This window comes from Melanaphis sacchari, unplaced genomic scaffold (assembly GCF_002803265.2).
Source record: "Melanaphis sacchari strain LSU unplaced genomic scaffold, SCAv2.0 Contig9_pilon_pilon, whole genome shotgun sequence".
NCBI classification, from domain to species: Eukaryota; Metazoa; Arthropoda; class Insecta; order Hemiptera; family Aphididae; genus Melanaphis; species Melanaphis sacchari.
Genome location: NW_020271711.1, coordinates 1,486,560 through 1,514,094, shown reverse-complemented (window position 1 = coordinate 1,514,094; position 27,535 = coordinate 1,486,560). Strand labels below are relative to the sequence as shown.

Here is a 27,535-nt window from a genome sequence, read left to right as displayed (position 1 = left end):
ATTTTTGACACATAATTTATTAGAAATTTTGTTTATTATTGGTTGTTATACCATATTATGTAATTTTCGAAATGCCTTTTTTTCTGCTATTTGTAAAAGACCTAGTGTTTGGTTACAGTCTATCAATTGGTAACTTTGACTCTTGATATAAAAGTTAATTTCATACTTCGACATGCATTATACAATTTATAATTGGGCGAATACACTTATAACTTAATTTAAGCTTATATTGTTGTCACCAAAATATAAATTAGTTCTTAAACTTAACCATATTGTACACTAACAGTATTTACACATATTAGATACGTACTATTTACTATTATTATTTCACAAAATAATAAAACCTATATAACCTCGGGATATAGTTATAGTTTTTTTTTAAGCTACTAATGAAAATCCAAACAATATTAAATGTTTTAAATTAAAATCTATTAACTATTCATTATTAATATCATTAAATACTTAAAACAACTAAAAAAATTATAAAAAAGTTAAACATGTTATCTTTTGAAACGTGTGTTCTCCCATATTTGGTCTTTTAACCACTAGTTATTCTTATGAATCAGCGGGTGTTGTGAATGAATAAAGAAAATAATTCTACCGGTAGATATTTTGTGTAAAAATAAGGCAACACAGATATGGACATGACCAATTACTACATCGTGATTGTCGGAAAAACTGGGTATGTTTCATTAACTGTATGCAACGTAAATTTTATAAGTAATACGGTGTTTTAGTATCCACTTGTATTATTATGAGATTTAGTGCTAGTCATATGGGCCGGACCGCTGCCGTTTATAGTGCGAACAGTGTTCTTCAACGCCTGACGTTTATTGCAAAACCAAATGCGTATCACTTCGCGTTCGTAGCCCAATCTGTGTGCCAGTCCAGTGATTTCAGATCCTGAAAACGAAAAGGTATTTATATATCAATAAAAAAACTAATTAATGTTCTACGAACTCAAATAAATGTGTTTCTAATTTAATCGAGTGTATCATAATATTATGTATCACACTTTATTGGCGTCTTTAAATAATTTCAATTAGTAGGTATATGCGACAATCAGTCGTATATCTACTTACATTTTAATTAAACTTACGTACATTTATTTTCAACACGATTTTTGTGACAACAAATTATACTCGTCATTTTGGGCATTAGGTTTAAATTCGGTAAGTTCCTATTATTTGTGTCTATGTGTTACCTATATTCACTTTTTCGGTAAGTTTATCTAATTATTAAAGTCATAAATCATAACACGCACTTGTTCGCTATTATAGTAGGTACCTACCTAAATATACTCAATATAAGTAAAATGTATTGTTATTATTATTTTTTGTTTGATAAGGTAATTATCGCAGTGTTTTTTTTTAAGTATATCCATGCGATGGATTTTATATTTTAATAATGGTTTTATTTAAAACATACCTATGCATAATCATTCTTAGCAGAGACAACATAATAGATATTTAGTGTTATTTTTTGGATTAAAGTTTTAAATATCAATTCCGGGAACCAACCTAATGTCAACAGTGGACGTTTATATTCAAACTTTGAATGGTATTAATAAGTAGGTTAGTTATTCTATCCGATTAGTAATTATTAAGAACTGAAAATAACGGTTACGTCATGAAAGGGTAGGTACTTGTTATACCTACTATTATTATTATTATTATTTTTTTTTTTTTACCTGACGGATGTGTATTGCGTTCAAAATGACCATTTAACAGTTCTAGGGCGTGTGGTGTAAACGAAGTACGTCTTTTTCGTTTTTTGCATGACGCTAAGCTGTCACCACCGCCACCACTTGATGATGCGGAAACGCCACCACTTAATAGTTCGACAGCTGCTGCTGCAGCAGCCGCCGCTGCGGCTGCGTTATACCTCTGGTGGTGATGTGAGTGGCCTCCAGTAATGTTTTTGTTGTTGTTATTGTTATTATTATAATAATACCTAAAAAAAAAAGAAGAGGATCAATAAATGCAACGTAAACAAATGATTGATTTTGAACTGGAAATTTGTATTTGTTCTAAAAATTATTTTCAACACTACATTTCTATATACGTAAGTAAATATATATTTTTTTGCTTCTGGCATATTAGACGCCTGAGGTCTACAGCTATGAAAATCACAACTCTTCAAGTATTATTTTTTCCCGTGTTACTGTTCTGATCTGCCTCTTGGTCGCATCTATATTAAATTCTGTTTTTTTTTTTCAGTATTCGATTTTTACACGTGCCCGATCCATCTTGATATCCTATTTATCGTGATACCTACTAACTAATAGTTCTAGTTTAAAAATCTCCCTTTTCATTTATTTTTTGTTCTATAGGTTTAATTTTCTCAAGATTTTTCCGAATAATCCCGGTTTATTTTTCCTCGAACAGTGTGGTTGCTAACGTTTCATATGCATAAAAATGAAACTTGTTAACGAAGATTTTATAGACTAGGTATTATCTTTTTTCTTCTTAATAAAATTTTTGATTTAAATAGCGACAGTACACACAGTTATCCGAAGTGATCTTTATTTGATCTCCTGTTTACTCTTTTATTTAACATCTCTCTAAGCTACTTAAAATATTTTACTTTTTTAAATGTATACTTTTGTATTTTCCAATGTTCTCGTTCTATGCCACTATCTGAATAATATATTTGTTTAATTATATTTTCGTAAACATCATAAGACTCTCCAGTTTCATAATGATAATATAATCTAAATACCTATGAATTTCAGTGAAATATTAAGCAAGTAAGCAATAGAACGTCTGCTTCACTGGGAAATCTTTAGTGCGTTTGTTTATGCATAACCAACTTTACTAACTCATTTATATTTTTAGCTCTATTTTTTTAATCGAAGGTTTATCTATAAGGCGTTCCTGCAAAGCATTCATATCTATTGTTAACCTCAAATCTAGTAAATTTAATAGTTTACTAAGTATTTTTTTTAAACTATTCGCTATTTTCAAACTCTATTAAGAGGATACCGTTTTATTTTCTCATCACGGTTAATTATAGTACAAAGTTAAATTTTATTTGATTGACATTTATAAAGAGTTTTATTGCTTTAATTTGATTATTTTCCTCTTTTCTTTTAATTCTATTAATATTACTAATAAATATAGACATTTAATAATAATTATATCGCTTACCTCTCCTCCATCATCCATTTTTCCAATACAGCTGGGTTCACTACACCCATCATGTTATTTGTTTTGATGTTATTATTATTATTGTTATTGTACACATTACTTGGTTTTTTAGCAGAGTTGCCACTTTCCATATTCTCAAATCTAAATAAAATACACACATATATAATATTTAGTACGATAAATTTGGGTAATTTTTATAGCTAAATAAACATCCATACTTATTTGAATGCCAAAAGTTTTAGTAAAATAAGTTACATAAAATAGTTATAGTTAATAAAACTCTTATAGTCTGATAACAGACTATATAGTTACTATAATCATATTTATAAATTATTTTACGTAAAAGATAAATTTATATTATTATAAACGATGGATAATTAACATTTCTTACATTGGTTGTTGTGCAGCGGCGAGTTGCGAAGCACGTAGCATGTGTGTGGCGAGTGCTCTGAAAAGTTAAGAGTGAAAAAAACGTTTAACTTTCTTAATGCAAAAAATAATATCTGCGTGGATGAGATTTTATGATAGGTATTAATTTTTATTTACGTGCAAATAGCGTTTTGCTGATTATATGCAGCCGCTGCCGCAGCAGCTGCTGAGGTCGAGTCCTCGTCCTTAGATGGTTTTATGTGGCAATTGAGTTGTGAAGATGGAGGTGCTAATGACTTTAAAGTATTTATGTTGGTAGAAGACGTTGGAGGCGCAGGAGATATTACATGAGAAGGTTGATGTGGCTGCTGTTTGTCTTCTGAAAATATCGTATGATATACGATTATGAAAATAAGTATTTAAATAATAATAATAATAATTCATTAGTTATAATTTATAAAATTATGGATATGATTGTTTTGTTTTTGAAAATACTTTTAATAAGTTTGTACAATTTTAGTGTAGCTATCGTGATTCTAGTATTGTATGCAGGTATTAATAATCTATATCTACGTATATCTAAACACTAAGTGATTAATTTTAAGTAAAACATTCATTAAGCACTTAGAAAATATTAATATTTTTGAATACTTCTGATCGCAATATTTTAAGTTGTTAAAAAATAAAATTTGTCTAAAAATATTTTTTTTTCGCTTTTTTGAATAAAAACATGCACTCTTTATTTCAAAGTAGAATTTTTTTTTTTTGGATACTTTATTGTATAAAATTCAATTTTGGACGAATAGTTTACAAAGTATTCCAAATAATATTTTGCTTAGGTTTATAAAATTTCATAAAATTAAAAATGTGCTGTAATTCAAGAAAATAAAACTTAAAAAATTATAGTGTTAAAAATAGTAAAAAAACTTTTTTTCTCTAAAAATGTTGTTTTCAATGACTTAAATTTATTTAAAATATAAATTTAGTTGGTGTTTTTTTTTTAAATAATGAGTGTTTTATGTTAAATAAATCACTGTGTATAGTTTTTATAGAATTCTTTAAGTTTTAAATAGTTTGTTAACAGGGCTGTAGTTCATAAGCGTAAAATATGATCCAAACGCAATTCAAAAGCGCAAAAATAATATTCTATAAGTGCAAATAAATTTTGCAAAAATAAAGTGTATTTATAAGTATTAGATAAAAGTTTATACTGTATATATTATATAGTTATCTTAAATGATAATCAACTTTCACCATAATTTGCTATGATTATACAATACGATAATACTAAGCTTCAACTGAACTTGATCACTGTTGATGTATTTTTGAATTATAAAAATACTATATATTTAATTAAAATTAAAAATTAAATTAAATAATTAATAGTTTTAAAATGAAACTTATAGTATAACGGGTAAAGTATTTATTTTTGCGCTTTTATCCCACTACTAAGGGACAAAAGTGCAAAATGAATTTGTGCTTTTAGTCTATCGAAAAAAAATCGACAATTTGCGCTTTTGGGTTTTACCATATTAACAGTAATAAATTTAAGTTTCTTAGAAAATTCCGAAGGACAGTGATAAGGTTACAAAATTGGTACTTAACAAAAAGGATTTTAATTGCTTATTGTATTCTAAAAATAATAGTATCTACTATAGAGTCTATGTCACCAGTATACTATAGTAGAGTCCAATCATCAATTATTTTTGTAGCATTATTGCGCCTATTAGAAAAACGTGTACTATTTTAAAACAATGTAGCTGCAACGTTTTGACATATTGAAAATCTATTGTAATTTGTAAGTATGTATGTAGTTTTTTTCTTATTTATTTTTTATATATAGTATTATGCCATTTTTACTCTAAATAAAAATTTTGTAATTCATTCAATATTAATTATAGTTTCTGTCAAGTCCTGAAAAATCATTTCAACGTCAGATATTTTGTATTTATTCAAAAATAAATAATAATAATTGACTATTGTTTTTTTATTGACCTGATATATTGTGCATAATGTATTTTTCTTTAATTAATAACAATTATCAACACTATAGCTATAGCATAACAATTATTACAATTTAAAATTTAAAATATTATACAATTTGTTAAATAAGAACGCCAGAAAACTTAATAAAGGAAATAATATTGGTGATAACTAATAATGGATTGTAAAATACAATTTAAGAGAAGTTGAATATTATATGGAGGAATAATTTATGAATGAATAACGAGAAATGTAGAAATTGGTTAGGCCACTATTGTTGGTCTGAAAACATTATTCTTGAAGATGATTTTATTTATCAAATGAACTATGTAGGATGTGCGTTATGTCTTCTGTGTTAGTAGTATTAGGTAGGTACTAATTGAGTAGATAAAAGAAGTGATTGGTCGATCATAGGATATTAAATTAAATTTTATATGTTAATTTTGTGGTTTATGTATTTATATAATATAATATATATTATAGCAAATTTATTTTTAGGTATTTAAAAAAAGATGTGATGATTATATTGAAAGCTGAAAAACTATAAAAGTATCAGATAATTAAGTATTAACTACCTAGATGATAAAAACAGTTATATTTGATTTTTATTAAAATCTTAAATAATTTTTAGTTTCCAAGCTCCATCTTATATATCAAATAAATTATAATTCATGATTACGCTATGTTCGTCCGTCTTGACTTTTGTTGTCTTGGTTACAGACTTGAAGTGGCGCCGTTGTCCATTTTCAAGTTTTGGGGACATAATTGCTCATAATTATGATGGGTCGTATGAATAAATTGGAATATAATGATATATGTACGAGTGTGTGTGTGTGTGTGTGTAGAAAAGCTGATGACTGGGTATATATAGGCGGGTCATGCTGTAAGAAATATATTTCACGAGACTAGTTTTAATTACTACCGGCGCCACTGCTTAGTCACCTATACTATTATTGATTTTATATAAATATTATTTAATGATAATATGTTTGGTCTACACTTTTAAAGGTTTTTACTTTTTACTTTAGATTTGTTTGCTGTACTCATCGTAATAATATATATTTGAACACAACATTTTTATTACATATAACTATATATAAGTAGATAGTAGTGCGAAGTTATTTTTCATTTTAAGCTTATAATTTATAAATTGAAATTAATTAGGTTGGGTTGAGAACTATAATAATTGACATAACAGAACGAGTTATTAATTTAATTTTTAAAGTAGTTACTTATCTAGTTTGAGTTAAGTTAATTGAAAAACAATCAATTTTTTAATTAAAAATTTACTGTTTATAATTTAAATAGAAAAATTAATTGTTTAAGCTTCATTAAAATTAGTCTTAGTTAATGCATTAGCTAATTCGGATAATAATTTACTTTGATTAGTAAAATAATAAAATGATTTTATACAAATATTCATTGTATTTTTGTAAAAGAAAATAAATTATAGAGAAATTAAAGTTGATCAATTAGAAATTACGAATAGGGATTCAAAAATATTCACCAAATTGTATAACACATTGATAAATGGATAGTTTTTTAAAATTTCGAAATTGCATTAAATATATTCATATCTATTTACTGTAAAATACATTTTTTTAAATTAATTAACTTATGTATTACTTACAGAAGATTGCTGTAAAGATTAATTTGTTAAATTAATTAGTTAGCATATTTGAAACATAATTAGTTAAGTTTAAAGTTATGGAAAACTCAAAAATCACGGTAAGTTAAACAGTTAGGTTAGGCTAGTTAGACAGCTGTAAAATTTGCTTGTCCTTCTATGTAATTCATTAGTTTAGTTTTTTTTTTATCAATTAAATTTTGATTTATTGTTACACAACTATTTAAATTTAATTTTATGTTTACCTTCATTTTCTGTTTCATCGTCACCATTATGTTGATCGGTTGTTGTAATTGTAGTTGGCCATACAGTTTGACGTTGAATTGCTTCTACACCTCCTCCATTACTACCATCATTACGCCTGTGTGTTGTAGGTGACATTGGTGTCACAGCAGTAACAATTGAAGCAGCATTATTGGTTGAATAAATACGACAATCTCCGTTTGAGCCCGTTGGTATTTGAACCATAGCCGAGTCTTTTGAACGTTGTACGTTCATCGAATCACTGCTTTCCTCATTCTTAGTACGAGGTAATAGCTTTTGTTGAGGCTGTTGACAAATATTGAAAATACAATTTAATTACAAAGTTATCTAATACTTGTATAGTTATTAAAGTTCTTCAATGGTGTATGTTTGTCTTTTGTTGTATGGTGTAAATTACTTAATTAATAAATCTGTATAAGTACTATATATGTGCATAAAAAAAAAAAAAATTAATGGTCCATGTTATTTAGAGCTTACTGTTAAAAAGTTGTGTTTTTTGCAATTAAGGTCAGGGGACTGCCATTTTCGCCGTTGAATATTGTTATACTGATCTGCTGTAACTGTATCATTATTAATCATACTACCGTCGTCTGGAAAAAAAATGTATTTTTTAATACATAAATAATTCTAAAAATATTAAGTTTAATAAAGTTAAATAAAAATAATTCTTACAATTATTATTGTCATTATTAAAATTTTCAGGAGTGCCACTAGCAGTAGTCGTATCATCAGTTGTAGTTTGGTGTTGTTGAAAATAACGGTTTAGTGGTAAGGATAATGATGGTTGACAAATTTGATTGAGCTGTTGTCGATTAATACTTTTTTGTCGAACATTATTTGTTGAGTGATATAGTAACTGTTGCTGAAGTTGTTGTTGATTTGAAGTAGGAGTTGTGATTCCAGAAGATACCATATCGTTAATGGGAATGGCCAAAATTGTTTGAGTCATAATACCTGTAATGTAATAAAACAGGAGTGTTATTTACTTAATCAAATATTCATAACAATTATAATTTTAAATTTATATTGATTCTTATGACCTCGAGCTGTTGGTATTAGTAATTGGGCTGCTTGTAAGCATCCCGTAGTAAGTTGACCAGAAGTCAACAGAAGTTGAGGCGGTGGTGCTGTGATTTTATCATCCTGATGTTGCTGCTTTTGTTTATTATTAGCTGTGGTAATATTCCAAGGAAATGGAACTTCTGTTTTGACAATATTTTCATTTTCATTAATGGAACTACCTATGCCATTTTTTTCTTCACTATCATCATCATATTCCCCATCATCGTCTTCACTCTTGTTGCCCCCTTCTTCTGACGAGCCTAAAAGATATGTATGAGTTATTCGTAATAATAATAGATTGATTTCAGTTGTATGTATTATATTTATTCGTATATTAATATAGTTCAACTAACCTTGGGAACGGGTTAAGTTCAAAGGCGATTGAGACAAACAATCGTCATTACTATTTTCACTATTAATATCATTGGCTGTTACCATAGGATCATCAAAATCAGTATCTACTATAGACGGAGTTTTGTCATTGATCGTTGTATTTTTATTTAGGTTTTTAATTGAACTTGACGATAATATCGGTTCATCTATTGCAAAAATCAAATAAATAGATATAATTGAATAGTGTAATAATTAGAATATTAAACAACAATATGTAACGGGGAATATTGAATTAGGCACCATTAAGTATGATTTATGTTGAAATAAATAGCTGGAAATGAACAAAAATATTTTATATACAAGGTATAAGCTATGAATTAAAAAAGGGGTTTCATATTTCTGTACTAAATTTTTATTTGCGAAATTTTACTACCTTGGTTGTATTTTTTTAAGGTGTTAAAGAAAACAATAAACGTCAGTAGCCTTAGTTTTTACTTATGTAACACACACACACACACACACACAATATATAATATAAATAAAAATAATTTTTTATTAACATATAAAATATATTGATTATTTTTTTTCATGAAAAAAAACATTTGGTGTTCCCTTTTGTTAATAATACGATAAAAATAGAAAATATATTATATTCGTAATATTTTCTTTTGATAGAGTACAAATAAATCTGATATCTGATAAAAACAATAAAAAATGTAATGATTTTCATATCACAACTAAAAACCACGACGAATCATGCCAATAGGAAAATTTTCGAAGAATAACACTATTGCAAATTAATAATAACTAAATGCTTTGTATTGTTTCTGTTTAATTGATGTATTACTGTTTTTTTTTAAAGTTTGTTATTATTAAACTATTAAGTGTTTTTCAGTGTAAAATAATAACAAGATATGTGTGCTCATCGAATTTTAGAACATTTAATAATGTAACATAATATTATATTATATTTATAAATCCATTATTTTGCAGATAATATTTTATATAGGTATTTGAAGGTCATTATTCATTCTTATTTTTCTAAAGTCACGGTGGCTTTTTTCAAAGTTCTAAACCCTAATAATACTTGTCGCAATAAAGTTAATCATTTTTCATTATTTACGTGTAATACTGTAGCTTTCACTGTCGTTATTTTTTTCTGAGTGTGTTGACAATGATAATGTGATTTTATCATCACAATTGGTAGCTAACTGTTGTACAGTATGTCTTATTGCCGGTGTCATACAATCTCCTCCATTACTACAACTGTTATTATTGCCAACTGCAGTAGTCTGTTGATAACCATCCTATAAAACAAAAAAAAAACAAAAAAAAAAACAATGTAAATTTAATATATTTTAAAATAGAAATACCTAGATTGAATATTAAAATGTATGTAATAACATTTATAGTATTATATGCATGTATATTTTAATGTATTGGCGTGAATTTTTTAAATGTAAAACGTGTATTTTCGGTATAACTTCCACTTTCACATATTTTTTTAGTTATCTTTAGTATCTCAACTAGCGTTGAGTAGCTACAAATAAATTGTAATATACGTTAAAAGCTCTTACAATTTATATGCATACTTGTCGCATACAAATATAACCCTTTTCTCGTCATAACGCGGCTTTAATGTCATGCAAATTTAATCTTGCTTAATAATTTTTATGTTCAAAACTAATGTTAATTATAGTCTATACAAATATTTATTATAGTCTTAATTTATTTTCTTTAACTTCAAGTAAAACATAATTAAGATCTTTTAAATGCATCCAATTTAAACCCAAAAGTGTATAAACCATAAAAATTATGACGTAATATTAATATGAATTTTAAATGAATAGTAATCAAAAAAATATCAATTTTCTATTTTCTAACATAAACAGTATCTTACAAATTATAGAAATTTTGTGAAAAAAAAAAACTGGGAAATAAATATATTTCAAGATTTTTTTGTTTATATTGAAAGTAATTTATCTTTATTGTTTGACAGTATTCATGTCTATTTCTTACTTAAAGAAGGTCTTCATGAATATTTTAGAGCAATAAAAAATTATATCAATGTAATTCCTGAAGTATAGGTTAGGTTATACGTACACTTTGATTTTAATCAAAATTGTTTCATTTTATATAACTCCCATATAGTACTTATTAAGATGTCATTTATGGTTACCGATGTTAAAGCGTAGGATAATCAGTAATATTAAAAAAAGTTGTTATTTTATAATTTATTTCTGTATTGAAAAATAGAAAATAAATTGTATTTTGATATATTATGTAGGAACTACCATACAGACACAGATTTATCTTTTTGCCGATCACAATAGTAGGTAATCAAAAGTTTCTCTTCCTTCTTACTCATAAATAAAAAAACATTTTGAACTCCCTCTATAAAAAAAAAAACTTATCTCCGGACAAATTATGACACGTCCTAGGAAATTGCTTTTGCTGTCAATACGTTAATTTTCCACTTTAATTAACGTATTAATTAAATCAAAATATTTTAGAATATGATGTGTTCATTAGTTAAATATTTTATTGTAGTAGTGATTTAAATACGAATTGCAAACATATTTTATAGTATTAAAAAAAAAAAAAAAACTATAAAGATTACAAAGTTTATAAGTACAAATACAAACTTAATAAAAATAAAATTGCAGCTTCACATCCTTATTAGAAAATAATGAGAATGTTGTTATTTTTAAATAATTAATTGTAAACATAACTATTTTAATAAAAAAAAACGCCTGTAACTTTGTTAAACATTCAGTACCAAATATAAAAATATTCTTGTTTCTTGGGTCTTTTAAGTATAAAACTTTTAACAGAAATCATTATTGGTACATCAATATTATATTTGACGGCGATGTTACAAAATGAAAACAATAAAATATTTCTATAATATTGTATTGTGTAAAAATAATAATTTTATTCTAAATAAATATACATTTTTTTCAAGTCTTAGTCGAAAATGCACATGATGAAAATTAGTTGGAAACTATATTTTAAAATTAAAATACGGTAAGTATAATTTAGTTACAGAATTATTATAATTATAATTTAAATAGAAAATACTCAAGCTGAATGTATAACATACGACCACTAAAATATACTAATAGGTACAATTAAATCAAATTACTCGGTGAGTTAAATCAATAAATCTAGAAATGCTAGAATAGGTAGTTACAACTTAAAAATGTGGCTATTCGCTAATGCATAAATAATTTTGCATGAAATATAGATGAAATGGTTTAAAATAATTTAGTTGTTTTATTGCATTCTTACTAGTTTCCGATAACAATCCAATTAAATGGTGAAGGTAGGTAGTAGATTTTTGTTGGTAAAACAATATATAATATTACATTTCAGCGTATCTGCTATGTATAAATATATAATAATTATTGTTACTATTCACATTATCCATCTATCATGTGTTGTGTACCTAGTTATTACCTTCTACAAACTACAATATATAGGTGCCTAATACCTATTGAAAAATAATTTACTGTAAGTATAACAAATATGACCAATTATTACCATATTGATAAATACAATAATTTAGCATTTTGATCCATTAGGTACCTGTGTAATTTGTTTATATTTTATCGTGTAGTGTGTAGTTTCTTTGCATGTTAATACGTATGTAGGTAATAGGCACTATAACGATAAAACGATGATGATAATATTAATGCTCTATAAATCATGGTTTAAAATAAGGGAGATGGTAAACTGCGGCAAAATTTACCTTTTTCTAAAAGTCGATATGTGAACTGCGGCAAAAAAATAATTAAGATTATACAATCTGCGACAAAACCGATAAGATACATCATACAAACTGCGGCAATTTATTTTATATACTTATACACGTTTATTGTTTAATTAGGTATAATACGTATTACGTGTTATGGCAGCTATTAGTATCTCTTAAAGTACTAGGCGTAAAAATAAAGAAAACCCAATTTTTAAAATTGAAAAATATATTATTATTAAAAATTAGATCGTAATGATTGTGTAATCAAAAAACCAATTTTAAAATTAAAAAATATTATTATTATATTAAAAATTATTTAAAAAAATTGTTTAATTAAAAAAAAAAAATAAATAAATAAATAATAATACAATAGGTATCTAATTAAATTGCCGCAGTTTGTATGATATATCTTTCGGTTTTGTGGCAGATTATATAATCTTAATTTTTTTTTTTGTCGCAGTTTACATATCGACTTTTTGAAAAAGGTAAATTTTGCCGCAGTTTACATACAGCCTAAAATAATATTCTATATATTCGAGGACAGATCTAGAAGGGGATCCAGACATTTACTCCCCACCATTACCAAAAAAATAAAAATGAATAAAGTAATAAAACTAAATTAAATTTCTTCTATTCTTATTGTATTAGGTACTTAAATGTATTCATATAGAAAAATTCAATATCGTATTACTAATTAGTGTAACAATAATAAGTAAAAAAAAATAATTATTACTTAGATAATAATACAATGACAATTCAGTCGTAATAGGTACTTATAAGTACCTACTATACAAGTCATTTGGTTTCAGTAGTCTAAAAATGTTAAAAATTAATCATTTAACGGAATAATAAGTGCAAAAAAATGCATATAAAAAATAATTTAACATCATTATGCTTTTATGTATTTTAAATAATGAGTAAAGCGAGAAATGTTTTAAATCTTGTATAAGTAATGTTTTTTAAAATTATTTTTATATAATCAGAAAATAATCGCTTTAAATTGTCCATCCATTGATTGAAAATCGTTATAGTTGATATTTTTAAGAAGTCGTTTTCGATTTTGTTATTTTTAAAGTTACACAACAATAAAAATTTGAAGATACGAAGCATTTTAGTAAATTATGATTAAAACTGATTATTGAGCTAATCCAATCTAACCTTATCATATTCATTTTTTTAATTTTTTTCTGTTGAATCTTTTCATAATTCTTTTTTTTAAAGTAAATTCATATAAGTTGGCATACACCATGAAATAAAACGTGTGTACCTATTTATTGTTTATTAATTGTTGTTTAAGTGTCTATATTGTATATTTTATAAATGTGTAAAACTTGATTCTAAATAAGAATATATTTTGTGACATGAATACTAATTCTAGGGTAAGTGAAAAAATATAAAATTTTCATTTAAATAATCAAATTCACACTTGAGATACATCATATCCATGGTCGCATAACAATCATTATTTTTATCTTCAACACCTCTCATAGTGTTTTTCATAGTTGCAATAACTAGTTTAAGAACTGAAATAATTTTCTAATTGCTTATGTCTGTAAAAATTAATTACAGATATACATTACCAAGTTTTTTTGGACTAGATCAGCTTCCGTATATATTATGATTTATAGGCATTATTATAATTTAAACCATATAATTATAGCAACTATCAGGTTCGTTACGAATTTTATATTGTACCTAAATTATTTTATTATTATGCGTTATAATCATGAATTTGCACACATTAGTAGATTCGTTTGAAACTAACCATAAAGGAGCTCTATCGCGAGGGTAAGTGAATCGCAAAGGGCCTATATGCAATGGTTGTAATTACAAATCCTTGATCACTAGGAGTTAAAAAACGAATAAAATAATATTCGAAAACGGTTAACTTTGTTGACTTTTCGACGACGTCGACAACTTCGTTTTGTTCTTGGTTGTTTCATTTTCGTTACTCATTATTGGACTAATTTAATATTACTAAATAATACGATAAATACTATAATGTAGGCATATTTTCATTTGTTTTTGCATTAAAATGGGTTGCGGTTAGGTACAATAGTTTCGATTTTCGACGTGAAATATTTAATCAAAGGTAAGCGCTTACTATAGAATTATTAATTTATATCAAACATTCAAACATATACCTTTGAATATTATTCGAAATTAAGAAGATATTTCTTACTTTTAAAGTCGTAAATTTACCTAATATATGATATGTATACAGGGAGGGGTGTTGTATGTAATAGAATATCAATCAAAACTGGTAATTATTTTACACTTTGCTAATACAACAAATACAGAAGTAGTTATTCATAAATAATTATAATTTTGCGGTTAATTGTACAAATGTATAACACATCATTTACAATTACGTATTAGCTTATAGCTATGCGCTTTTGTAGTTACCCATACATAGTTTTCATGTAAACTGTAATTAATATGCAGATTTTGATATTAAGCATTTAGTTTGTTTTTGTTGAATCAAAAGTAAAATCAAATTTTTAGATGTCATAAAATAAAAAAAAATTACTTTATTAACGATTTACAGTAGTCATAATTAGAGGTCAAATTTATATTCTTCTAAATCCTTTAAATATGGTGTTTTATTTAATTTAAATTATGTGATATATTCTCTTAGTATTCTTTAAAAATATGAGGTATGTGATGTCTTATATACTTAAAAATTCAAAATATTTTTTTAATATTCTGTAAAAAAGAAGAATATTAAAATTATTCAGTTTAAATTTATTTAATTAATTTGGTTTAGAAGAAAAATTAACTGGTGTATTAATGATACTTAAAAATAATAAATAACATAATTTTTAATTATTTTCTTCAGAAAAATGTTAACAAAAATAAAAATATTGTTTTTCGTTCTTAAATATTCTCTGATATATTATTCTCCAGCCTCTAAAATATTATTTTTATTCAAAATAAGGTTGTTATTATAAATTCTGTGTTTCATGAGTTGTAAATATATTTTACTCTCATTTAACTGCATACATTAGAAATAAATATGTAAAATCATAAAAATCTGACCTCTAGTCACAATAAATAATAATATATTATTGATTGAATTATATTTTCCTAGGTAAATAGTGCAAACATTTAGCAAACAATACTAAATAATGGATCTGATTTTATTTAATTTCTCGAGTTATCTAATCACATATAAACGTTAGGGGGAGGGGGAAGTAAGCCATTATCCACCTACGGTTTAAATCTGTGAGTACTTATATATGATTGATTTTTTTAATAAATTTTCATTCATCTGATTTATGTGTAAATATAATTTTCTAATTTATCTATAAAAGAAAATATGTCATAATGTTTAACTCCTCCCAAATGAATTTGTACAGCAAATAACAATTAGTAATTTCCAAAACTGTGTATTTTGCATTTCGATCTATATATTTCACTTGCTAATATTAATAAAAGTTTCTTTTCTGTTGAACCATATTAATATTATTGTGGTAAATTAGAATAATTATGTACGCTTTATTAAAATCTATGATTACTTATGTGTAAATCGTTTTTTGTCAACCCCGTTTACCATTTTAAGGCTTATAGAAAGTCACTCAAATAAAGAATCTTTATTATCGAAAATACATTACCTAACGGTAGTTAGGAGCTTTTGTTTTTTATCTGGTGGGATGAGAAGATTTGGATATTGCTATGGATGGTCAATAATTTAACTTTTTTCGAAGTATACTAATAAGTATTTAGTATTCAATACTGTCTACTATAGATGATAGTTGGATTATTTCTTTTAAAATAAAAATATAAAATCTCTACCTATTTCTTATGTGGTTTTTTAAATTTAAATAAATATTTTATTATACTTACAATAACAGCAATTCTATTGCAATCGAATTTTTATTCATTTAACATCTTATCTTAATTTTTCCTTTAATAATGAATTTTTTATTGTAATTTTTGGAAAACTTATATATGTTTAAGGACTATATTTTCAATAGCATTAATATTATTAATATTTTATAAAACTTAAGAAATATCCTATGGCAATACAAGACTTAGAAATAATAAGATACTATAAAAATTTATCAAATCTATATTTAGCAATTTTAAAATTTTATGTTACTATAATAATGCTATATTTTTAAATTAATTTTATTGTTTTGTTATAAATATAAATACTTTTATGTATTTTTTACTTTCTCATTATATATTTTATTTATTTTTCATTTTATTATGCTGATATTACAATATTATAATGTTAAAATCGTTCTTTTAATATTCAAGATTCTGAATTTAAAGATATATATATATTATATTTACATAAATTGTTTTCTGTAGAATACGATCAATACATTCATTTGAATAATAATAGTATAGTTTTTGGTTGTTATTAATTTTTATATGTATTATTGAGAAAAAAATCACTCATTAGTGACGCTTTTATCTTTGCAATTTTACTATAATAAATTGCGGTACTATTTTAATTTAAGATGATGAAGAAAATCCTAAGACATATTCACCATACTAAAAAATATACCTACAAGTGGGTTTTGATGGTTTAGAGTGGTGAATTCCAAATAGACGGTTGTGAAAGTAGGTAGAAATTTTAATTAATGTATTTTTAAAATTATTTTTAATTAAAAAGTAGTGGTTATAGTATTATGCTATAGTACTTAAAAACTGGAAGATTAAAATTAGACAATAAAATAAGAAAATCGATGTATTGAATAAAATCATTTATTTTGAATACTTAACAATATTAAGTTTAGACATGAAGACTATAATCATACTATTTTAAGATTATTAAATCTATAAATATTTTAAGTTTGTAAATATTAAATATTTGACTATTTTATCTCAAAATTATTAAGATTATAACTATTAAAATGTTGTAAAGATTGTGAAATCACATTCAACATCATATTATTTAAAACACAAATATAAATTTTTTTTTTTACTTCATTGACTGTACAAACAATCATTGAATGGTTTGCTTAATAATTATTATTATTACTGTTAATTATTATTAAAATGATGGTATATAATTATGGTACACCATTATATATTTTGTTGCTTTATTTTACGAAGACTTAAGTACAATATAAATAGTATAATAAAAATAGCAATTTTTTTAGTTCTATATCAAAAGTCTTATGCATATTATAAATTACATCTTTTAAACGTTATTTAATTTAATATTATAATAAAAATAAATACATGTATTTAAATCTACATCATATTATTTGCTATTTATAAATTATTTAACTTTCCAATCAATAGCATTTTTCCTTAAACTTATGTTGTTATAGCATATCAAATATGGAGTATTAATTTTCAAAGTGTTGTAACATGTCTTCATCTAATAAAAGCCAACCGTATTATAACGTGTTGATAATACCAAATTTGTATTTATTTTTATCAGGTAGAAAATCGGGCATTATTATTATAATAACAGTAAAGTAACTGAAATTTATCAATTTTTGAACATAAGTAGGTATACTTTTGTATGCTTAGATGCATTTTAAAATTATTGAAAAAATATTTTAAAGACTTAACGATGTTAATCAAATATTATTTTTTTCTAATTTAACCATTTATAGCTAATGTTCAATTGATATCACAATTTCTTGTATAAATTAATTATTCTATCATTTTTACTGTTATAAAGAACAATATTTAGCCTAAGCTTTGCCATTAAAATATTTATTAAATCACTTCAGGTTCTTTTAAGTATTGATTTTAAAATATATTATTGTGTGATATTGTATAAAATACAAAAAAAACAAAAATGTATTAATTATGAAAGTTGATTGAAATGAACTTTTAAGTTCATTTACCTACAATAATGTTGTAATTTCTACTTACACCTTATAACTATTCATTACAATAAGAATAATTACATTTTTTTTTAAATTATAAAACACTATATAAAAATCTTCTTTTGATCAAACGAAGATTTATTTTTTTAATCGTTTTATCATTCTTTTGTAATAACTATTATAAAGTGTTGACTATTTTCAAAATTTCAATGTACGTATGTTGTCATTTTCGAAAGTTTTGTGTTCATGTAAAATCATAATAATAAAATAATAATAATAATAATAATAACGTACGCACTGCGGACAAAAAAAAAAAAATAAAAACTCTGGAAAAAAACAAATATTATTATACGAGACGAGCTGTAGAGGGCGGCGAATTATAAAAATAATAACATAAATATATGTATATATGTATTTTATATACATATTATATTATATATACATATACGTATTTGGACGGACGTTTTGCCCCAGTCGGACGGACGTGAGCGGAAAAAAAACAATCGTAATAAATAATGAAATGAAAAAATATATATCAGACCGCCGTGGCGGCGGTCGCTGCCGTTGGAATAATTAATTACATATATATACACACACACACATAACTTGCGCGCGCGCACACTCACACTCGTCCTCGTTTTGCCCTCTTCTGCTCCTGTTGTCAGTAATTTTTATTATTTTTTGTCGATTTTTTTTTTTTTTTTTTTTTTTATAATTTTATTTTGTTTTTTCAACTCGTATTTTTGTTTTGTCCTCCATCATCATCATCATCATCGTAATTTCTCCCTCCCCTCGTCACGTCAGGAGAGAGGCGTTCCTAACCCGGACGGTCACTATATATTATATATATATATAACCTAACCACAAACGTATATAATATAATATTTAATATGATGGTACGCCAGTTACAAAGGGGTCCGCTATTATTGCCATCGCGCGCAGTAGCGATCACATTCGTTGTAGGTAGGTGCCTATTAAATCCATAATAAATATATACATATTACATATATATAGGTAGGTGCACATTATTTTCAAACACTGCGAATAGATTTAGCGGAATTCCGGAGTTTTCCTATCACGCCGTATCATATTTTATACGTATGCACACTTATATGTGAGCGATATAATAATGTTATTAAAGTTGAAAAAAAAACATGGTACAATTATTTCAGCGACGGCACAAAATAATATTATTGGTGGCGGGTGCGTTACTCTATATACTATACTCACCACCGCCTTCGAGCTTATTACCCCCCACACCATAGACTTCGGTGACGGTGGCGGTGGTGGCGGCATCGGCGGCGCCGCTTATTTGAATTGCTAATTACCACCACCTCTCTCCTTTCCTCATACCAATGTTACTACTGCCGCTGCATGCAGCAATTATTGGATTAATGTAAATGAGCACCGACGGCGTACCCCTTTTACTCTTATATATTTATATGAATATATATATATATATATATATATAATATGTATATATTCGCTTTTGTATGTACACACACACACACATACACACATATCTATCTATATTCATATATATATATATATACATAATATATATATATATATATTATATATGGACAGAGGCGTGGATAGGGGTAAATAATACGGCAGCGGGAATACGAATAATGTGCGCGAGAGGCGAGAGATCGTCGGCGAGCGGCGAGTAGATGGGTAGCAGCGTAGTACCCTTTTCTCTCGTACACACACCTCCCTTGCACCGACGACGATATATAATTATATACTATAGTTTGCAGTATATACCAGTGGCGGGTGGTAGAGTGATGGCCGGGTGGGGATGACGGTACGGGTTGGCACCCCAGCAGCAGCAGCACCGCCGCCGCCTCCGCCGCCGCCGCCACCACCACCATCACCATCGAACGGGCTGGCCCGAGCCGCGTCGGGATATATAATTAAAATCCGTCCGAGTCGCCGCCGCTGTTGATTAATATATGTAAATTTATTATAATACAATAATAAGATTACCGCCGACGCTGCCTAGGCCCAACAGTTCTGTCGCTGCTTATATTTTATATTTGCCGCCTATATATATATATATATATGTGTGTGTGTGTGTGCGTATATATATATATATATACACGTACATGTATATATAACTCTCATCGTAACGGCGGCGACGGTATAGCGGCGATGCTTCAATAAATCCCACTCTCTATTCTTCTTCCCGGGAAAATGTTATACGTTTCGATAGAATGCAATAATATTTTTAAACGCATTTGACTTTCTTCGTGTTTTTATATGTACGGTGCAATATTATCACTTCCTAGAAGAAAACATATACCTATATACACGACAGCGGCGGCAAAAATTTATTACCTATAGGTACCGTACAAACTACAAACCGTAGACGAAAAAATGCGATAATCGTAAAAGTGTGATAAAAATATATGAAATATATTGCGTATTAGAATTCGGAATAACAGCGTAAAACGAGAGCGCGTGGGCGAGAAACTTTGTATACGTTTGAAGTCGCAGAGCGATGATTAAAATTCGATTGTACTGGTGTAGTAGTAGGCAGTGAACTATGTATGTGGTACGCGCGCAACTTATACACGATATCCATGTACTCTACACGAGCACTGCAGCCGTAAACGTCATATTGCTCAATACTATTTCAGTGGTAACAGTTGTTTCTACAGTAGTGTGTGCGTGAATGCGCGTGCGACGCACTCGCAACAGCAGATAAAGGCCAGAAAACTGTAATCGGGATGCGAAGCGATTTTATTAGGACTGACCGGTTTCTGACCGAGTCGGCGGTGGCGGCGGTAGCGGTACAGAAGCAGGTGAAGACGGTACAGCGGTGGTCGGATGATGTTCGGACGGTTAACAGTGACAGCATGCAGTGTTATGCGCCGGGGATAGCGGGAAGAGATGAAATTATAATTACTATCAGGTCTGTCAGTTCGGTCGTGTACTACAGAGGATGGTGCGTACACAATACACACACACACACACATATATTAAATATTATATTATATATATGGTGAAGAACATATACGTGGCGGCGGCAGCTACAGTGACGACGACGGAGACGGCGACGAATGCCTATATAGTATATTGTATATATATATATATATATATATATATATATATATACAGCAAAAGGAAAACGGATAGAGCGAATAAGGGGCGATGAGAACGGTGGAGGAGAGGGTTTATGCGTTGTATGCCAGCAGGTCGGCATGATGCGGCGGCGGCGGAGGCGGTGGTGGTATATAGGAACGGGGTGAACGCGTCGGTCGGTTGAGAGAATGCATGTGCGTGTAGTGTATGTATGCGCGTGGGTGTGTGTGTGTGTGTGTGTGTGTGTGTGTGTGTGTGTACAGTGGCGGCGGTGGTAAAGGGTTGGTCAGTCGACGTAGTGGTATGAAATCAGGGTACAGGGCCGAAGCAAATGGGATTATTCACCCTCCTCCGCCACCGATACCGCCGTTCACCGCCCCTCGTATACGGTCCACTATTACTATTACGTCATCTAATTATAATATCGTACCCTTCCCTATGTAATATATATAATATACATTATATATATATATATACTGTTTTCACCATTTTCGCCACCCCCACCGGCGTCAGTTCTATAAACGCTGCTGCAGTACTAACAGCAGACCAACGCCATTACTACCGCCACCACCGCTACTATTACCACTTGTCTCTTTGCCCCTTACCGGCCTTACCCCGTGCCGCGTCACGATTTTATTGCGTGTTCACCCCCGGCTTGCACTATCTCAATGTATACATCTCATTTACGCAGCTGTATATGTGCATGGAAAAGCTATTCTTTAATGTATATATATATATATATATATTATATATATATAGAGAGAGAGAGAGAGGTCGTAATCATTTGAATAACTATTTTATCATTTTTCAATAAAATTGCAAAATAATGTACCTACTCTAGAATACTACATGCTATGCATATGTACGGTACGCAATATACGTCGATGTACTCTATATAAGTACGTTTGATTTAATAAGTTTAGACAGAATGCGAGTAGTGATTTTCATTAAAATTAAAATTAAAACCAAATTAATTGAATGTTTTAAAAAAAAAAAAATTTATTTACTTTAAAATAAAATAATTTAACATCAATTAACATACTTTTAATCCGATTAAAAATAATAATTTTTAAAATTGTAATTATTTTCATTACAAACTTATCTAACCGTTGCCATTCAAATGATTTTATTCAGGAAATCATTTTATGATAATATTATTTCAAACATATATCATAAACAACCTATTACTCGTATGTATATTTTTATTGCACTGTAGCGATAGTGTTATAGGTCAAGTCATATAGTTTGTATAGTTACGTTTATTATTATTGTTACTATACACGACTGTTGTGTGTATAATACGCGGCCGGCGAAACTGACCTACCCTTTTAAAAATACGGCGGCATTGACATAACAACAGGGAATAAGATTGAGTGCGGAAGGTGCAGGGAAGGTAAACGTAAAAGCTGGCGGCGGCGTCATATTATTATTATATAGCCGCTACCGCCGACGCCGCCGTCACCACTGGTGCCGCCACCGCCTTTGCCGCGCTACCGTTTCACCCTAAAGCAGAGAAAAATTACGTCGTCATTGTCGTCGACCTCTGCCATCACTACCACTATTCCAGCACGCCGTACCGCTGTAGCAATATCAGCTTAATAACTTATTTTCAAAGCTTATTACTCGCCACGGCCTTTTAATCTCTCGGCTCTTATATACATCCCCGTCGTCGTCATCGATTCGATCGATGCTAAATTATTGCAATAGTAGTTTTTCATAATTATAACATAGACTATTTTTAATATAAATACCGATCGAATCGATAGTAAGGAACATAAATACGTAAATGAACGAACATTATCATAATATTACGGTGTACAACAAGCGATATTAACGCTCGCTAACGCTATTATTATATCATGACGAATCGGAGAAAATAATACGTACCTTCTTATTTTGATTATGAGCAGGCGACGGCGTGGACGCCCCTCCTTCTGGATATTGTTGATTTGGGTGGCTGTTGGGCCTCGGCGGCGAATCGTCGCAATCGCTCGCGTCTTCGCCGCTATTGCTGCTGTTACAACTACTGTTACTGTTGCCGTTAACGCTGTTGCTAATAGTGTCGAAACAATCCATAGATGACGATTTGTCGTCATGCCTAGGGTACTGGTGTTTACTGTGTCGGTAGTGACCATTGATTATAATATTCGTCTGCGAATGGAGCCGACGACGTTTCAAACAGTTGTTAGTGGCTTCCGAGTTGTCGTGAAGTGGAACATCTTCTTGTTTTTTTGCCGACGTCTGCGGCAACAGCGGTGATACCTTCATGTTTGCGGGCGACAATATACCTAGGTATATATTATAATATACTTTCGATGTAAAACAATTTGATTTGGATTTATTTCATCGACGTCCTGAAACATACATACACACACACACTCAATAAATTGTATCGTTTAACTGCGTGGCGATTAAATAGAAACATCTCGTATAAACATTGTACGAGTTCCTATACATTTTAATTGGTCATACAAACGTCACAATATACGATATGTTGTAGCTAATGCAGCATCCGCCTTATACATTGATATATTATACGACACTAATAATCGTCCGTTTAAAATTTTATTGGTGGATAATACATGCCAATTTCATTCTATTCTACTTATATTATCACTGTCATTTACTTATAGACGTCGTTATAAATTATAATATTATAACGCATCGACGATATAATAATATTTGAGCGGATGCCGCCGGATAACGTCAATTGACTGCCACTGCCTCCGCGCACTACCGCTGCTGTTTCTCTACATCGCCACGATATTATTAACAATGACCTTAACTATAGTACTCGGACACCTCATCATGATTTAAGTAGCAACTACCCCATTGAACCTAGCTCTCCATTGTCATACATTACATATATTATGTATAATACATACACACACATATTATATTACGAATCTCTACTACAGTAATTAATTTATGGTTGAATTACCATATTATATGTTCGTCTAATATATAATATATTATAGTATTATAGTATATATATATATATAGATGTGTGTGTATGTATCTACCTACTGTGATAATCTTTGGTAAAAATTAATTATTTAATGGAAAACGTAATTATACTACGTCATTTTTAGCCCATTATACACACTGTACACACATACACACAATCAAACGCGTATACACACACATATATTATTTTCTCTTTGGTTAGTGAGTAGCCGGAGGCAGGAACGCTGCTCCCCAAACTCGTAATTTTTAAATTATAATTATAACTTCTAAAACGATGTGAAATCGATTACTATTTTACGACGATGGTATTATAAATAATATTATGTTTATAATTAAGTAGCCTATACTGTAGTGGTATAGTACAGCGGCGTGGTCATTATAATAATAATAATAATAATAAAATAATAATAATGATTATTATTATAATTCAAATATTTTAGTATCGATACCTACGTGCGAACGCACGTATATGTATAATATGCTAGGGCGTGTTGTAGTAAGCGATTAAAATATCAGTTTATAATGCTTATATACCTATGACGATATATGAAAGCAAGGCAATAGATCGTTTAACTTGAAACACCCTCAACAAACTAATAACTATTATCATCAATACTATGATTATTTTTAATGCTGGCATGCTGCTATTTTTTATAATCCAAGTAAATTATTATGGTTATTATTCAATAATTATATAATTACGATCAACCAACACAATCATAAAACTTTGAGGAGAACAATACATTTATTTACCAAATAAAATTTTTGGAAATTAAATAAAAAAAAAAAAAAAAACTATAAAAATAACACTTCACACAATATAGTTTACTCACATTCAATATTACTAATTGTGAAGCGGAAACCATCTAAAACGAAAATAAAAGCAGTGATAAAAACAGATTTAGAAGTTTTTTATTTCATTCTATTGTGTCTTGTATATTATATATAGGTATATGATTACATAATTTATTTTATGCATCTAGTCCTAAAGAATTCGTAAAACTGTGAAGTACCTATCTACATTCTTAAGATGCACATTAGTACATTACCTATTGCTATTGTAATTAATACGTACATTGTTGGCAATAATATCATTGGAAAAAAAAATAAAAATCATCGATGTAATAGATACGGCGTTTGATAAATGTTATTATAAATTGAAAAATAGCATGCTTTGTGATGATGGTGTGTACTCACCGGTGTAGTTTCACAAGCCGTGGCCGTGGTCGTCAATTAATTAATCAATTATTATTATGGTAATTGTGCCGGCGCCGAGTTGCCGAGTCCCCTGCTTGGTCAAAATCAATGTCCTCCAAATACATATACCATTATAATAATAATAATAATAACAATAATAATTATATGTATTATAATGGCCAGCTAACGTGTTTGGCTCGCGTCAAGACCAATAATTCCAAAAGAGCGGCGGTGTTATTCGCGGTGCGCGTATAACGTACAATTGTTATTAATAATTATTATCGGACGAAAAATCGTAAAGCGACACATTTGTATGCCAATCGCGGTCGAACGCCACGGGGCGATTATTGTAGGCGTTTGGATGGTATTACCGTAGTTTAATACAATGGATATTATGTCGTGTGTTATATTTTTATCGACTATAACTGCGCCACGCCGTTTCGAACACGTGTGTCATCCGTATAATATTATTATTATGATTAATAATCTAAAACAACAAGAACGACACAAAAAAAAAAAAAAGAAAAAAATGAAGGTAAGTCAATAATAATAATAATTAAGAGTATAATACGATCGATATATTTTTACCGTTACAAAAAATAATATTTATTGTTACATAAGACCAGCGGCGGGGCCGAAAACGAAATTCTGTTTTCCGAAACAATAATAATATATAAAAATTACGATATTATGCGGAGGAGAGCGACCACCACACCAATACCGGCCGGCGACGATCGACGGGGTGACGGCGTGCAGATTACTCGCGATCGTTTTACGACGATATTAAAATATTATAATAATAATAATAGTAATAATTATTATTATTATCGAACCGTTCGAAAAATGCGCGTGCGTGAGAAATGAAAATTTTTTATTTTTTTTTTTTTTTTAAATTATATTATCATTATTATTATTATTATTATAGTAATAATATTATTATTGTTGTTACGGCGATGATAATAGACGTTCGGCACCACAGCGGTGGACAAACCATTACGCGGCGAAGGACCGCTATCAACTGCCACTGCCGCTTGCTACTACCACACAACCCCGATGACGGCGGCAGTGGCGGTGGTGGCGACGGCGGCGGCGGCGGCGGCGACGACGACGACGGCAGAGACGATACAATAATTATAATTACGTCGGCGCATGTATACGGCGCGCGCAACACACCCGTCGCCGCCACATCGTCAGTATTTTACACTACATCGTACATAATACATATTATAATAATAATAATAATAATAATAATAATATAATATATATTGTACATATTATCGTATGCACATCCTACGTGTGTATGAGTGTGTGTGAGTGTGTGTGTGTGTGTATGTGTATCTTTGTACGTATAAAAAACAACGCCGCAGTGTTATAAAGTTATACGATGATAAAAAATAATAACCGTTACGATAAAATATTTCGATGTTTCGATTTTACGAGGGAAATAAACGCGTAGATATGGACGATGATAATATTATTATATTATACAGTATATTATGTTATAGGTACTATTACTCATTGTGATGGGTGACGGTATGACTATAATATGTATATTATATGGGTAGGTATAGATATAACTATAGAAGGTATATTATTATACATCTATACGCGACGTACGAGCGCGGTGTAGGGGTACCTATGTAATATACGTTTTAATGAATATCGCGTGACGAGTGCTTGCTACGATATTTTTTCATAAACAATATTTTGTCTTCTTCGTGCTTTATGATATATTCTAAATCAAAGAGAACGCGCGCACACACACACACACACACACACACACACACATACACACTCATTCACCAGTCGCAAGTCACCAGACGCTACACTTGCATGGTGCCAGTAACAGTGTTGAAAGGGAAATGAGCTTTACAATACCAATTAATTAATTAATTAATTAATTATTTATCGCTGCCGTCTTCAGTACCTATATTATATATTA

The 27,535-nt window shown here is 28.7% G+C and overlaps 1 protein-coding gene across 3 annotated transcripts; it reads right to left on the bottom strand.

Moving 5' to 3' along the window:
• Positions 1–430: 430 nt before the first annotated feature.
• LOC112603195 (GATA zinc finger domain-containing protein 7-like) lies at positions 431–26,614 on the bottom strand. Of its 3 annotated transcripts, XM_025351672.1 has the most exons (14): positions 26,182–26,614; positions 25,594–26,080; positions 23,317–23,783; positions 9,911–10,094; positions 8,808–8,993; positions 8,433–8,714; positions 8,065–8,346; positions 7,870–7,982; positions 7,374–7,677; positions 3,696–3,897; positions 3,541–3,597; positions 3,150–3,290; positions 1,691–1,953; positions 734–903 (listed from the first exon to the last, which is right to left on the bottom strand). In XM_025351672.1, the coding sequence occupies exons 3-14, from the start codon at positions 23,695–23,697 to the stop codon at positions 734–736; spliced, it is 2,565 nt and encodes an 854-aa protein (XP_025207457.1). In that variant the 5' UTR covers positions 23,698–23,783; positions 25,594–26,080; positions 26,182–26,614. The 3 variants fall into 3 exon arrangements, with proteins under 3 accessions (XP_025207458.1, XP_025207457.1, XP_025207456.1); XM_025351671.1 differs by lacking the exon at positions 26,182–26,614 and having other exon boundaries at positions 25,594–26,127; XM_025351673.1 differs by lacking the exons at positions 25,594–26,080; positions 26,182–26,614 and having other exon boundaries at positions 431–903; positions 23,317–23,697.
• Between the last annotated feature and the right edge of the window lie 921 nt (positions 26,615–27,535).